Here is a 17,254-nt window from a genome sequence, read left to right on the forward strand (position 1 = left end):
AGTGTTAAAAGTATCTAATTCGTTTTTCCAAACAAGATGAAGTATATTTATTTATTTAAATTAACCGTATTGGGCCTAATTATGCATGTAAAATCACTTGATATGAATTACACTACTTACTGTTTTAAAAACAGCATGCTCTAGTTTCATCAGAGCATGTGTAAGATACAAGAAAAGATTCAGTGATACTCTTTGTGCTTAATACTTTGCAATGAGATGGCTATTTAGAACACAATAGCAACAAGACTGAATTGCCTAGAACAGATACATCCATTGCTTTCTGCAAAACTCTTGACAATTTGGGCTAAAGGGTATCATGTTATACTTATGAAATTCAAGGAAAAAATAGTACAGACTGAGAGCAAGTGGCCTTAAATCCTTATGTTTCTTTTGGAACAGGAAGAGCTAGGGTTATATTTTATGACTAAATGGTTTATTCTAGGTCCCCCACAATACCATAGGGAAGACATCAACCTAATGTATGTGAACACTGGCAGAGACTCATCCAGACAATCACATATTTGATATAAAAATTCATCTTGAAAACTTGACCTTCTCTCCATTTCTCATGTGTGCTGTGATGTATATTCAGTAAATAAGGACTGCCTTACCCGGGTCTAATTTAGACTGTAGATTCTTCAGGGCAGGGACCACCTCTTCTCTGGTTTGTACAGCATGAAGCACACAGGAGACACTCTAAGCTGTATATGATTACAAAAGGCTTCGGGAGCATGGAGGATTAATACTCCCACAGCTCCTGTGGTTGGTGATATTTTTAAAGCTTTAATATGGTACTTCTGAACCAAAACACAAAATAATTTCTTGTTAAATTCTTTAATTTCTATTACACTAAAACAGTCAACTGTGTAAAAGATATTGGAGAAACAGGGCCAACAACCAACACCATTACAATCTGTAAACAAAGTTTCCTATGAATCCAAAAATCGTTACTTCTAAAGTAACATCATACCAGTTTAATTTTTACCTTAAAAGGTAAATACTGAAGATGTACTTACACTTAAAAATCCCACCATATTACAACAATTCTGCCATTGTGCATTGAATATTGTGCTACCAACACAGGAGAAAGCCAAGAGGTGGCTAACTTAAGACACTTAATTCACAGACCAAAAATGTATCTTGTTTATCAGATAGGAGCATCTCTGTGCTTTAGCCTCATAAAAAATGAGGCAGATGTTGATGTCACCAAGAGGTACAGACCACCTGACTACATGAGACAAAACACTGGAAGTGCACTGTCAATATCCATTAATGACTTCTCCATTGCTTCTGTGTAAATGAATTTACGCTTCTGTGAATACATGACCAAGGTGTTATATTTATGTTTGAAAGTAGCACTGTATCTGTAAAAAGTTTGCATATAGAATGTCAGTTTCAGGACATTTAATGTAGACAGTGTCACAATACAAAAAGTAGACGTTAAGACACTGTCAGCAGCTACAGAAAGGTTGGATTTTCTCTGAAGATTAATCCACTGTAAGAACCACACTTAACCTAAACTTTTGCCTTCTTTCCAGTAAACAGTGTCTTTATCTAAGTACTCTTTTTAACTAATACATATCTGTGACTCTAAGATTCAAAGCACAACCCAATAAAAGGAGTGCAATCAGTATACTGCAGTGTTTGTTTTGGGAGGGAAAGAAATACTAAGACAAGGGGGAAAACACTGCAAGTCTCTTCTTTTTTTGCCTACATACTATAACTTGTATTCTTACTATTTGTGAACCTATCTAATGGAGCTTGCCTCCAGACAACTCACTCGCTAAACACAATCCATTTTGGGGGATCGTATATAAGCATGGTGAATTGTTTGACTTTTTTTTTATTTTCTTGGATTATTGACAGAACACACACCCCCCCCCAAAAAAAAGTTAGTTTCTGCTGTGGACTCACTACTGAGAGAAGGGTGAAGATCAAAATTAAGGCAGATATCATCCAGAACTTGAGTAGAAATTTTTGCTTTTTGATCTTTATGCAGACAATCTCATCAGGGGATCTGATCAAAAAATCTTACTGAGGCAACTACCTTAAAGTCACAATGTAACAGAAAGCTGGAATATGTTTTATAAAATTAACTAACCCTATCATATGTCACAGTTTACCACACTCCTAGTGGGGATATGGTACAATTATAGTCATATTATCATTTCCAAAGATAAATAGTGGATAATTATATTATCATTCTTTACACTTCTAATGCATAAGCCCATACACTCTCAACAGATACAAGGAGTCAATGCCTTTACTTATAAATCTTCTAATGTTTATAATGTGAATCCATATTCTTTTTTCTTTTCTTTTTTTAAGTAATTTAGGTGTTATCTGTTCTTGGTTGGAACTTTGCCTCAGTGGAGAGAAAAATAATTTCTGCTGTCCAAAAACTCAACAATAAATGTAAGCAACAGAAAAAGATGCTTGTAAGTCTCAATGAAAACTAGCAATTTTACTCTCTCAGACATGGTACAACATACCAAAACCCAGCTTAATAAACAGTAGATATAGCTCAGAAATTATTGCAGTAGTATTTATATTATGCCCAATTTCCATTCAAAAAGACCACTTCAGGAAACCATTATTTTTGAGGCTGTTGCTTGCGGTTTGCTTGTGAAGCACTCCACTAAGCTCCCATCTCACTCAGATTTCATGAAGCATAAGTCCAGAACTCAGACATTACTCAGGAAGAGAACAGATGAGAGATACTTGACATCAGAAGAGACTAACTTGTTTCAGAATCTTACTGGATATTAGCCCATTATCATGGTTTGATTGTGTGTAAGGGCTCAGACCTCAAGTGGACATATTTCAGTTTTACATAAATATGAAATAAGAAACATTAAATTTACCAAAAAATGTTTTGGTAGCCTTGCCTGATCTGTCTACAGAACACACATATACAGGCAATGGTCCTCATTAATGTCTTTATACTTCCTCTTTTCAAGTCAAGTGATAGTGCAGCAGTGTTAGACAACAGGCAAAAGTACACACATTTTAACAGCGACCTGTGCTTGTCACATACTACTTGCAGGACTTCTGATTCTACAGCAATGCTAAAGAAAATACTGAATTTCTCCTCATCAGTGCCATTCTGGGTCTAAGGGTTCAGAGCAGCTAAATCATGTACATTGCAGAAAGCTTCATACTCATAAGAAAGACTGAACTGTAGGTTTTGCTGACCCAACTGACTGCATCATTTCTGTAAGCTTAGTATTCAACATATATAGGATACTATAATATACTACACACACACACACTATATAGTACTATCTATACAGATAGATAGTACTATATAATATATAGGAGAAACTAAAGACTTGAAGAGATTAGTGAAAAATAATGGCTTGCACTGAGCTATAAACATTCTTGTGTGTGTGTGTGTGTGTGTGTGTGTGTATACACATGAGAGAAACTAAAGACTGAAGAGATTAGTGAAAAATAGAGATTAGTGAAAGACAGTGGCTTGCACAACTGAGCTACAATATACTGCATCATCAACATCATCAGGACTTAACTCACAAAACCTTTAAGGAAACCATGCAACCGCAGACTACTAGACAAAGTCTGTCCTACTTGTGTTGATATGCGCGCGTGCACACACACACACACACACACTTAACAGAATTTAATGTGCGTATATTTTGAAGGGCAACTGACCTCTATGGCATAACACTTTCTGTAAGTGATAGTACTGTATGAATTAGAACAATAAAAGGCCTGCGTAGCTTTCTACAAAGCATACTGGGCTCAGATTTAACAGTGAAGTACGTTAGAATTTATCTTGTGGTTCATTAGTCTTGATGAGACAGCTTCTGATTACCACTGAAGAAAATTACCTTCTGTCATTGAAAACTAAGAATAAAAAGCCTACAATACTGGGTCTGTAAGAGTGCTTCATGATGCCAAACGTTACATACAGCCTAGTGAATCCTGTATGAAAGTAACAGTGATCTCTCCAAATTACTTCAATTTTTTAATGAATTCTTAGTAGAAAAGAAGTATGACTTGCTGTTAAATACACCTAACCATACCTAATTAGGATTATATTGGGCTTCAAATGCACCCTTTATTTCCAAGTCTCAGAGTTGTTCACCAGCATTATATTTATATCACAGAGGAGGTATTGTGCACTTAACATGGTAGTAGGGCATCAGATCTAGAAATATGAGACTCTGTCCAAACGGGAATTCATTATTTTTCTCAGCTTCCAGTCTTCAAGGCACCTCCTGCATAAACTGACTGGGGAGTATACAAAATGGACCAAAACAAATCAGAAATTGTAGAATCGGAAGTAGCTTGGTTTCTCAGAAATACACAGTGTGAAAAGTGAGAGAAGGTTGGACCCAAAATTAACAAATGAAATTAATACAAAGATATTTTGATGAAGATGACAGGAATGTCATGAGGTTGAAGTTTTCAGCTCTATTGATTGAAGATGATTGCTTCTCACAGTGTTTTCTGATGCCCATTTGCAGAAGGCTTTGTTGTCTCAGAGTCTCTTGCATTGTTCGACAGATGAAGTTTATCTAAACCTGCATAGGTATTACACATAAGATAAAATGCAATTTTCTGCTTTTCACATATATATTTACAATGGAAAACTGCTAAACGCACATTGTTGTCAAACCAAATTGTGTTTGGTTTTGTTTTCCATATTTGCTTAAGGCCAAAATCAACCTTTTTCTCTCGGAGGCCCCCCTCGACATGCTATACGAACTCCAGGGCCCAGTGGGAAGGAGGAGGGCAGCTCGGGGCAGGGGCCTTGCGCACAGGCGTAGTGTGACTTCTATTTGGGGGGGACAGGGACGAGCAGTCCAGGGAGGGAGCGCCATCTCCACCCCCGACTCACCTCAGCAGGCCACCTGCCTGTCTGGGGTCGGGGGGGGGGACGTAATCAAAAATTGTAACTCAAGGATGGGGGGGGGCTTAGCTCAAAAAGTTTGAAAACAGCTTAGGGCACAGGGAGGGGGTAGCTGGGGCTGTGTGCGGGCAGGGGGTAGCTCAGGGCGCAGGGAGGGGGGTAGCTGGGGCTGTATGCAGGCAGGGGGTGGCTCGGGGGGCGGGGGGGGGGGGGGGGGGGGCGGTGTGCAGGGACGGGGTAGATCAGGGTGCAGGGAGAGGGGTAGCTGAGGCTGTGTGCCGGGACGGGGTAGATCAGAGTGCAGGGAGGGGGGTAGCTGAGGCTGTGTGCCAGCAGGAGGTAGCTCAGGGTGCAGGGAGGGGGTAGCTCAGGCTGTAAGCAGGCAGGAAGTAGCTCAGGTGCAGGGAGGGGGTAGCTAGGGGCTGTGTGCGGGCAGGGGGTAGCTCGGGGTGCAGGGAGGGGGTAGCTGAGGCTGTGTGCGGGCAGGGGGTAGCTCGGGGTGCAGGGAGGGGGTAACTAGGGGCTGTGTGCCAGCAGGGGGTAGCTTGGAGTGCAGGGAGGGGGTAGCTGGGGCTGTACGCAGGCAGGGCGTAGCTCAGGGTGCAGGGAGAGGGGCACTAGGGGCTGTGTGTTGGAAGGGGTCCCCTGCTGTCCCTGTTCCCGGAGGGGTCTGCCAGCCATGGAGCCGGATTTCCCCACCAGGGTGGCTCTTACCGGATGTCTCTGCGAGAGCAAAGGGGGCTGGGACTCGGGAGCAGCTTCAACCTGGGGCACCAGCAGGAGAGGAGGGAACTCTGTGGCTGCCTGCTCCATGGCACCAGCCAGAGCCACAGCTGTCCTGCACTGCCCGGTGTAATGGCAAAAATAGCAGCCGGCAGCAATAGCAGTTACCTACTGAGCCTGCTCAGTTCAAGTGAGCAGGCTCAGTACAACCTAGATAGGAAATTCTGCCAGGGAGCTGTTTGCCACTACATCAGCTCTGGCTTCCTGCCTCCGACCTGGCCAGGGAGAGGAGGAGGAGAGGTGGTGTAGATGTGCCCCCCAGGGACTGCTGTGCTCTTGCACTGCAGTTGGGGACAGGGTAGGGGCAGAAATGCCCTCCATGTCCACAACTCTGCCCATAGGCTCAGGGCTTCTGCTCCACAGGGAGCACCAGAGCTCAGGGATTCAGCCCCGGGCCTCCTGGTTTCAGCCCCGCGGAAGGCGTCGAGAGTCAGGGCTTCAGTCCTGCACCTCCCAGGAGTCCCGGCTTCAGCCCTGCGGGGGGAGCCAGGGATTGGGGTCTGGGTTTCAGCCACGGGGCCCCGCGGCCCCCTTGAAAGGGCTCACGGACCTCCAGGGGGCCGCCGACCCCTGGTTGAGAACCGCTGCTCTAGTTCAAACAGGAATTACTTCAGGGAAATCCTCAAGCCTGTGTCATACAGAAAGTCAGACTACATGACACAACACTCCCCTCTGGGTTTATAATCTATGAACATTTTCAAAAACAGAAGCCTACAATTAAGCTCTTAAATCTGCACTTTAAACAATTAAGGATGGGTTTTCAGAAGTATTTAAGTGCACAAGTCCCATGGGTACTTTTAAAAATAATACCCTTAGTTAGGGTCTTTTCTTTTTTAAATTTAATCCTAATGTCACAAAATGGATATCACAGCTCAGAACTTCCCCACTTTTGGATCCTCATTCCCTACACAAAGTCACAACTATTCCCTTAGCAATCAAAAGCAATGACATAAAATAGGATAACTCAAGGCACTGAACCAAGTGAACTCAAAGATCCTCTTTTCATGAAAATGTCCCTATCTAATGAATAGGGAGATCAAACCAAACAGATAAACAAGAAATTAACAGCGGTGTATCACATCTATCAAGACCAACTAAGACGAAGCTTCCTTGAATACATATTCCTAGCACAAGATCTATTGATGAATCATAGAAAGGTAGGGCTGAAAGGATCTTGAGAAGTCATCAATTCCAGTCCCCTGTGCTGTGGCAGGACCAAGTAAGCCTAGACCATCCCTGACAGGTGTTCGTCCAACCTGTTTTTAAAAACCTCTAATGACAGGGATTCCACAATCTTCCTTGAAAGCCTATTCCAGAGCTTAACTACCTCTATAGTTACGAAGTTTTCCTAAGACCCTAACCTATATTGCCCTTGCTGCAGATCAAGACCATTACTTTTTGTCCTGCTTTCAGTGGACATGGAGAACAATTGCGCACCATTGTCTTGATAACAGCCCTTAACATATTTGAAGACTTCTCAGATTCCCCCCACAAGGCATCTTTTCTCAAGGCTAAACACATAGGCGCCGGCTCCGTGGGTGCTCCGGGGCTGGAGAAAAATTAGCGGGTGCTCATCCTAAATTCATACTAATGAAGACTGTATAATACATCAGATTGTCACAGATTACCTATGTGTGTGTGCACACAAACAAAAACCATGTACAAACCAACTAGTGAAGAAGTGTTAAGATTTCAAATTTAAGCGATTACACGATCATAAAACGTGAAAGTTAAGACTGAACCAAAAAATCTTCTTTCCGTCCCTTTGTAATGCATACACATAACACTACTGGCAATAGGTTCACAGATTCTTTCTAAATTACAACCCCAAAAAATATGGAGCACAAAGAAAAATTACTGACCAAGAATCCATGGTTCTTCAAACAGATTGACAGGATAGCTCCACATTCTAAGGAGCACTTGTATTTTCTTTGCTATAGTCACAACTCTCTGGGAAGCAGTGACCACTGGAGTCTCAGGCATGCACCTTCACAGCAGTGAGTGTTCAGACCCACGCTTATAAGAAATAGTAGTCTCAATCTCACTTCTGGATCTTTCAACTTAATCAAATTCCATTCAAGAGTCTGAAGAAGTAGGTACAGTTGGTGGGGAGTGTGTATCTAGGCAGTCAACCTACTCAATGCATGCTCTCTCCTTTGAATATTTACAGCACAGAGCCCCACACTTGAGAGATTAAGTAGCAGCAAAATCCGTTAAAGGAGGTGGCTCTCATGAGAGCTAGTTAAATAAAGATAGCAGAACTGTTCTTCTGAACTGATCACAAGTCATGGAAACCAAGTCAAGAGAGTTAACATACTGAAATCTGAATTCTGGGCAGCTGTCCTACATATCTCAGTGAGAGAAACATTTGAAGACATACTGCGGAAACGGTCTTGGATCTGTAGAATGTGTTTTAAGACTTTTAGATACTACCATACTTGCAAATTCTCGGCAAGCATGCATACACAATTTGATCCATTTAGACCAGCTGAGTAGAAAGTGTATCCCCTTTAGGCTTGTCTTCAACAGATTTATGTAAAGGTTTAATTAACTGTATATAGTAGCTAAAAGCTACTAAGCTATGCAGTCTAACATTTCCTGATAGTAAGCGAAGCTTAAGAAAGAACATTCCTGGGAAGTTAAAAAACTGTTTTAGGTAGAAGTCAGAAGTCAACTTTAGTTAGGAATGTAGGTTGTGGGCACCAGGGCCGGCTCCAGGCACCAGCTTACCAAGCACGTGCTTGGGCGGCCACTTCAGAGAGGGGCGGCACGTCCAGCTGTTCGGCGGCAATTCGGCGGACGGTCCTTCACTTCTGCTCGGAACGAAGGACCTTCCGCCGAACTGCCGCCGCAGATCGCGATCGCGGCTTTTTTTTTTTTTTGGCTGCTTGGCGCGGCCAAAACCCTGGAGCCGGCCCTGGTGGGCACAGCACTATTATATTCTTTTGGGAAGAGCCTAGGATTCATAGCCCTCCATCTGCGAGAGTACAAACGGATAGAGAAGGGGGTCAGTACAACTGCACCTTATATGACCATAGGGCTGAATGTTCCTTTCTGTGAGGCAGCACGTGAATACCACCCAACTACTTTTGAGAAGGATATGACTTGGGATTGTGCATGCCAGGAACTCCACAGAGTACGGTTCCATCCTGGCAATACGCTGAAAACTGAAGATATCATAATATACAAGAGGGCAGAGTTAAGGTTGTGTGCTCAATCTTAGTTTGCACATTTCCTCAGAAGATTGCTTAACTCTGTAACCTTAACTCTGTTAAAGAAATAAAACAAATGGAAATTCTACAAGTTATGTTAATGATTGATCCCTAGGATTCAGACCTTTTTATCTTTATGATAAACTCTTTAAACAAACAAAAAGGATTGCTACGGTCATTGATAAATAGCTTCTGATTTTTCTTTTTGTTTGTTAATGTTAAGATTATTTTTCTGAAATTATAAATAAAAGATGAAAATATTACTGATACAGAATTCAATTCCCTTCTGGCAGAGACCAAGCTTGGAACACTTCAGCCTAAAACATGATTTTTTTAATAAGTTATGAGTGAATGAAGAAAGATATTACAACAACCTTTTTTTGCAGCCGTAACTATAACTGGGTGTAACTGAGCACCTGCTCTAAAGTACATGCATTCACAAACACCCTGAGGTACAGCAGTAATGAAGATAATTCAAACATTAGCCAGAAGGTATAGTGTGGTGCAGGGATTGGGGGGAAATGTTTAAGTGAGAAAAATAGCACTTTTGCAATGGCACATAGGTTCTGTTACAACTCATCCTGTCTACATGCACACCCCTTATGGTTAGCTTAAGAGCAAGAATTGGCTGAAATACATTTGTAGGGACTTGGGAAACATTATGATGGAAAAAAGATGATGATGTTAAAATAAAGGGCAAATGCCTTTACCATATTACCTAATGCTTTGAAGAGCTCTTCTCGCACAGCAGAGGTGAACTTTCTGACCAGACACAGAGTTGTCATGATAGCAAACAGCAAATTGTAAGATAACACAATGTAGAAATTTCCCAGCCAGTTAAACCTTCCAAAGTCTCCAAGCAGATCAAATCTGGTAATTCCTGTTAAAATTACATTTTTGAACATTTAAAAAGAGAGAAGATTTAAAAATATTCTTGAAAACATTTTTGAATTACTATAAAAATACAGGAGATTGACATATGTAACTAGTACTTGGTGCTGTATTAAAGAAAAAATACACTAAAATCCCTATGATTGATAGATGGATGTACAGTCAATGATGCAAAACAAACATTTTTTGAAGGTCATTTGGGTCTCTTGTTTGGCTACCATAGAGTTGCTAGCCATAGTATAACATTTGTTGGTTGAACAAAATACCTTAAGTGGCTCAGATAAAAGGCTCATTAACGTGTGTCTTGAAATAACGATGTTATAAATTCAAGACAAATAAGTCCTTCCCCAATTTCAATAAATATAATTGTGAAAATTAACTATCTTTAACCAATCATCATAAAAACCATTTGTTTAAGATGCCAGGCTTCCATAAAATCCTTTCTTATATCAAAAAATGATGGAAAGCATTGTGTGCCTTTCACAAAAGACAACACTAATTTACATTTAACTGCTTTACACACACACACACACACACACACACACAATTTAGTTCTGAAACTTGTTGCTTTTCCATGACATGAGAATGTTTAGCATTACTTATTCAAAAAATTATATGCAATGTAAGAAACAACAGAATAGCACATCACTACAAAAGTATAGTTTTGCCTGCATGAACTGTAAATTACATTATTTTTCTGTATATTGATTTTTTATTACACTGCTTTTGGAGATATCTGTTTGTAGCAGTAAGTGCCCTGCCAAGAGAGGCACAAAACCACAAGGTACAGTAAACATTAGGGCTGCATACATGCTTTGCGGATCCACTGTTTTGAAATCAAGTATTCAAAGACTTCCTCTCCTAGTGCAATTCCTCTCCTAGTGCCAGTGCTGCAGTCAGATAGGAGTCACACAGGAGGAGGAAATGAGCAAAGTTCACAATCCTGACGGTTCCCAGGTAGACCTCAGGCTCCAACTCACATGTCAGGGTAGCAAACTCTAGGGGCTATCAAGCTCCAAGTGCTTACTGACGAAGCAGAAAAGGAAACAGGAAGCTTTCCAAACCCATGTTGTGTCAGGTCTAACACAAGTCAGCTTCAAGAGAGCAGTCTGTGCCAAAAAAGACCACATCAAGACAGACTGCATAGATATAAAGGTGTAGGGTGTTGAGCCAATGCCCAAAACAATCTCCCCCTTGGACCCACTCCAAGGAGTCCTCCTGTGGTAACTTATCCTCAGAACTCAGTCTTACCTCTGAATAAGGTGAAGGGAAAGAGTTTTCACTGGCCTCAACATCAAAATGGGGGAAAAACAAGCTCCAGACACCAAGCTTCCTTTGAAAACACAACCTTCAGATCTGAGATTCTTGGGAGCAGGTTTTGAACAACAGCTCAATTCCCAAAAGGTTACAGACTTGGAAAGACTGTGCTGTTCAGGCTTGGGTATACTAACCTGCAGTGCTTTGTGCAGTGATAAGTGATGACACTTCAACTCCATCTCTTTCCAAGGTCAAGGGGAAAGAGCTGCACAAGCAGCCATGCACCTCATTGTACAGAGACCCTGGCCCAAAGCTGCACAAGCCATGTACTTCATTGTACAATGACCCTGGCCCACAGACTCTAGGCTGGTCAATGTCACATCATGGCATTAAAAAACGTGCACTACTTGAACCTCTGCATCAGCCATCTTATCTGGCCTGAAGAGGAGCAGCTAATGACTGGGATCAGCTGGAGTATTTAAGGAGAACACAAAGGGTACAAGATCACAAAAAAGAAAGAAATTATAGAGCAAAAAGGAGGGGACTAAGAAAAGAGCCCTAAGGGGTAATGGAGAAAGGACTGAAGTTGCCCAAGACAACGAAAAGGAAAGAGCAAAGAGACAGGTGAACAAAGAGTACAGATTCATAAGCACACAAGGAGAAGAAATTGTCTGACAGTCAAAATCAGCAAGCAGATCAAGAAAGATAAATACAGAGAAGCTGCATTTAGACTTGACCATGAAGTTGAGAACAACAAGGAGTCTGGTGGCACCTTAAAGACTAACAGATTTATTTGGGCATAAGCTTTCGTGGGTAAAAACCTCACTTCTTCAGATGCATAGAGTGAAAGTTACAGATGCAGGCATTATATACTGGCACATGGAGAGCAGGGAGTTACTTCGCAAGTGGAGAACCAGTGTTGACAGGGACAATTCAATCAGGGTGGATGTAGTCCACTCCCAATAATAGATGAGGAGGTGTCAATTCCAGGAGAGGAAAAGCTGCTTCTGTAATGATCCAGCCACTCCCAGTCCCTATTCAAGCCCAGATTAATGGTGTTAAATTTGCAAATGAATTTTAGTTCTGCTGTTTCTCTTTGAAGTCTGTTTCTGAAGTTTTTTTGTTCAATGATAGTGACTTTTAAATCTGTAATAGAATGACCAGAGAGATTGAAGTGTTCACTTACTGGCTTATGTATGTTACCATTCCTGATGTCCGATTTGTGTCCATTTCTTCTTTTGCGGAGGGACTGTCCGGTTTGGCCAATGTACATGGCAGAGGGGCATTGCTGGCACATGATGGCATATATAACAGTAGTGGATGTGCAGGTGAATGAGCCTTTGATGGTGTGGCTGATGTGGTTGGGTCCTGACCTTAAACACAGTTTCAATGGAATGGAGAGGGTGGAAGTCAGACTGCAGGGCATACAAGAGGATTTGAGTGAGAAACTCAAGGCAGGGAACAAGGCACACTCCAGAAGCCTGAAGTAAGAGGTGGGAAAAAGAGCTGGTGCATTAGTTGGATATTTAAGTGGGGTCAAAGAAGGGTTTTTTTTGCAAAATACAAGAGTGACTCTCGAAGAGGAAGGGACTGCAAGGAGGGTTGGTCTTCAAAGGAGAAGGCATCACTGGAAGACAAATCAGAGGGACAGAGGGCCATGTCTCAATGACAGCAGGTGAAAGAAAGTGATTATAACCTATATTTCTTGACAATCTTTAACAAAAATATATTTTAAAATGCTTATATGGAAAATCAGCCTTTACGCAAGTTGATTTTTTTTATTGCCTTATCTGTTTTAAAAAACATGTATACAGCCCTTTCAGGGGAAAAAACATTCAATGAGACTACACTCTAAAAGAGTCTACTGTAGTACCATAAAGTATAAACCTATAAAGTATTAGTGACAAAATATTCTGTGGAGATTTTAAAATTCAGAATATATGTTTAAAAACTTAAGAATTCTAAAAATACAGCATTAAGTAAACACACAACTTCAGTTTTAATTTCAAATCAATATTTATGATAAAATCCTAGAGAAAAAGAAAGCTGGAAAACACTAATTTTATGACGTAAAACTCAATTTTGTTTGTAGCTCTAAAATCCTAGCTTATCAACTACTCTGCTCCCTAGTTCATTTCACAATGGTAAATGATATGGTGCTGACAGTCAAGCACTTGCCAATCAGGAGCAGTAAAAGAAAGGCTGAAAAGGCCTGAAAAACTAGGTTTTTCATTTTTGTTGCTAAAAATACCCCCAACTCCTTGAATATGGCAGTAAAGAGTTGACAGAAACCTTTGTTAGAATGCTAAAATACATGTAACAATTCTCCATACTTCATCTTAAATTCAAAGACTGGATTAAAAAAAGTTAAAACGTGAAATACTTGATAACTTTCCCCAGTTTGCCTTTCCCATAATGCTGAAATCCTGCTTTTTCTTTATAGTCTAGAAACTTGCTTTTCTAATACTGTGAAAAGACTATGAATCTGTTTAACGTATTTATTTCTTTTCATCTATTCAGTGCCACTGGGCGTAACATGTAATGCAATGCATGTTGATATTTTGCAAAGCGCCACATGACTCACTGTACTCTAATACACTCTATTAATCCTGTTTGGACAGCTGTGTCTGTGCATTTGTTAGCTGTGTTTTAATTGTTCCATTTTTTTTATTTATCTCTATGGCAAACTATCCAGGAATGTCATTTGTTAAGTTTTTTTTTTAAAGAGAGTTTTGCCATTCATTTGTTTTCTATGTAACAATTGCTCCCCGCATGTACACTTTCCTCAATACAATTATCTTGTATTAATACCAACTGTTCATCTTAATTACAGTACATAACCAATGATTTTGACAAACGAAAATGGTAAATGCCATAAAAATTAGTAGCACAATACAAATGCCATAATTCTATTTTTAAACATCGCTATTTGAACACTGTGTGTTGGTCTTGATGTTAAAAAGTGGTTTCATTTCTCAGATCTTTATCATATTTGCTCTTGATTTTAAGATTGGAAATCTTTAAATATTAGACTTCTTATTTTGTTTTTTTGTGAAATTTAGAATGTCAATATATAATGTACATTATTTTGTGATACTAAACATGGATTTTTTTTATTTTATTTTATTTTAAAAGGTGAGAGCTTTGGGTTAGAATACCATCCTTCAAACAATTTATTGTTTCACATACAGAGGCATTCCCTCCAGGAATGTCACTGAATTTTAATGGGACCCAGTGCAGAAATAGACTTGTGAGTGCTTATTTGTCCTAGTTTGGCCCCTTTAAAATGGGATTCTTCATAAGAAGATTGTATACAATATGCCATGTAGTTATTAGACTCCATTTATTGGGAAATCTCAATGGTTTTGTATCTGATGGCACTTTAGTCAAGTTGTTGTTGTTTGTTTTTGCAACTAAAAGCTTGTGTACACTGCCCTGCAGTGATGTGAACTGCAGCACACACTAGTACGCTACACTATACCTCCCCCATGTGGATGCTGTGGGCACAAACTAAAAGGTACCTCATTCACATTGACAGAGTCCTAAAGGGGAGTTACTGCACAGCCTGCTAGCACGTGCAGTCCTTCACACTCCATACTCTGAACTGTGAGGCCATGGAGATAGAGTCTAAATAGAACAAAAATTAGATGTTTTCAAATCTGACTGTTTGAAGTTAAGCTCCTATATTCATATTTAAATACCTCAAATGTAAGTAGCCTGATTTTTGGAAGCAGCCAACACCCACAAATCCCAGTGAAGTTCACAGGAGGTGCAAGTGCTCTGCATCACTGAAAATCAGGTGACTTATTTAAATGCTTCCATATGATTTTACAAGCCTATATTTAGGCACTTAGGCCTGAGTCTGATAGGTTGAACATTTAAATGCATTTCAAACACAAGGGGCCTCTCTCTTTAATATGTTGCACCAGTTTTCCAGTATCTATGACAATTTTAAACAGAATAAAGGTGTCTTCCCCGAAGTTTAGCTTATAACATATTAACCTAGAGGGGCAAGGACCATATGCAGAATTATTTTAACAAAAACAATCAACTGGTTTTCCCATTACTATAAAAAAAGCTAAATACATGAAGTGTGTTTAACACTTCATAAACCTTTATGCTCAAGGCATTAACTTGCTGCTTCATCCATAGATAGCTTGCTGTACCATCCACTTATGACATCTGTCTGAACTCAGATGAAATGCACACTTTTACATAAGACAAAAAACAATTTTAAGATGGACATGATATAACTGTGCACGCCTTTCAAAAGTTTTCAAATCTGTTTTCTTTTTATTGTCTGCAAGTTTACCTTCAAGAACAACAGTATTCTTTAGTTTCTATGAAAAACTAAACCAGCTATGGTATTAGACTATTTTTTCTTGCTTTACTTGAATTAAGAGGACTAAAGCCCTTTAAAAAAATATTCCTTAAATCCAAATTTTAAATGAAACCATGATCTTCTGATTAACATTTGAAAAAGTAGTGTATTTTCCAGAAAATACTTCGTATCTTTTACCAAAATGTGTGATCCCTGCTATTTATATGTAGGCTTGGAAGGATTACATTTTTACTGGTAAATGTTGGTAAACATAAATTTCACCATACACACACACACAAACAAACACAAAGAAAAAACATTTCCATCAATAATAGCAGAAATTTACACACAGGCAAAGATAGAAAAATGCTGCTCGCACATTTATTAGGGTTAAGGATATTTATTTTTTATATTTTGATGTAAATATGGACAATGTGTGTTTTTTTATGGTTATAAAACTTCAACTTTTTGAATCTTAACATCTACTATTATTAAATAATTGTTGTCCGACTCGTGCAACTGTAAAAATCTAAAATAAATAAAAATTGAAAAAATGCTTAAAAACAAAACATCTATACTATCCATCGAAATCCCCCCAAAATAAAAAATTGAATTTTGCCCACCCTATTTATATGTATAATTCATGGTGCTCTGGGACTTAGAGAAGCGTATATATTTGATTTCAGCAAAGACTGTCAAAGTAAAACTACGAAGTCATTTTTAGTTCCTGAGAAACACCATGGAAGTTATTTTAATATATATCCAAAGTCTGACTTTTCTTGGGTCGTTTCATTTACATGCCTGCATCAAAACATTATGAAAACATACAACATAGTAAAAATACTTCGCTGTTATGATACTGAAATATTTGTATTAAACTTACCCAGTGTTCTCGACATCACTGGCAAAGCAGAGCTGAGCACTAAGATTGACACACAGTTTCCAATTATCTGTTTTGAACAAGAAGAACACCCCCATCAAAATAGGTTTTTTGCTGAAAGAAATATGGCAGCTGAGCTCTGACAAAGAACAGTTTCTGATATGCATCCGAAGAAGTGGGTTGTAGCCCACGAAAGCTTATGCTCTAATAAATTTGTTAGTCTCTAAGGTGCCACAAGTACTCCTGTTCTAGTTTCTGAAAGCTACATCCTGTGAATTAGACTTAAAAATGTAATTTTATTTTAGATTATGTAAAGTTAATTTGTTCTTGCTTCTGCTTGACATCTCCAATAAGTGTCATTCACAAAATGTTTACTTCCAACAATAGACAAGGTCAGATATTTATTAAAACCAGCAGAGAAGCGAATAAGCAAACATGTAATGCTACATTTTAATCTATAAACATGCTCACCAAAGGCTTTCATAAAAAATAGTGACTGCATCATTTAAAGCAACTATCATTCATTTAAAAATTTAGGCCCCAATCCTGCAAATACTTTATGTGCTTACCTTTATGCAGATGAATCATTCCATTCGCTTTGTGATGACTTGTGTGTAAAGTTAAACATGTTTTAACTGCTTGCAGGATTAGAGCCTAATTATAAAAAGGCTAAAAGACAAAATATTTCCTTTCCACTGAGTTTTGTCGGTAAATTGAAACAAACAATCTAATAGCGTAGCAATGTTAGATTTGTCTGCAGTTTTACTGAAACTGAACTTATGTTTCTGTTCTGAAAGCAGTTTGTTCAGCTCTGGTTCTATAACAATTAACAAGTAAATAAAATATCTGTTAAAGATAGTAAGGTGGAAACTTTTGTATTTACTTATATTTTGTTTTTTTCTGAACTATTCTTAAAATACTGTAAATGAAAACTGAGCAGACATTATGAACATTTCAACACACACATTTATTTATTAGAGATGTTCTTATGCCTTCACATACTTTCCTGCTTCCAAGAATTCCTGGCAAGATTA

At 39.3% G+C, this 17,254-nt stretch overlaps 1 protein-coding gene across 2 annotated transcripts in view; it reads right to left on the bottom strand.

Moving 5' to 3' along the window:
- Window positions 1–3,621: 3,621 nt before the first annotated feature.
- The window catches only part of LMBR1 (limb development membrane protein 1), a 137,400-nt gene continuing 123,767 nt past the window's right edge, over window positions 3,622–17,254 (bottom strand). For both annotated transcript variants that reach the window (XM_026652156.2, XM_024209769.3), the window contains 3 exons: window positions 16,224–16,290; window positions 9,590–9,751; window positions 3,622–4,547 (listed from right to left, as the gene is read on the bottom strand). In XM_026652156.2, the coding sequence (XP_026507941.1) occupies window positions 4,462–4,547; window positions 9,590–9,751; window positions 16,224–16,290 (315 nt within the window). In that variant the 3' untranslated portion in view covers window positions 3,622–4,461. The remainder of the gene's footprint in view (window positions 4,548–9,589; window positions 9,752–16,223; window positions 16,291–17,254) is intronic.

This window comes from Terrapene carolina, unplaced genomic scaffold, assembly GCF_002925995.2.
Source record: "Terrapene carolina triunguis isolate 2854851 unplaced genomic scaffold, T_m_triunguis-2.0 Scaffold111, whole genome shotgun sequence".
Lineage (NCBI taxonomy): Eukaryota > Metazoa > Chordata > Testudines > Emydidae > Terrapene > Terrapene triunguis.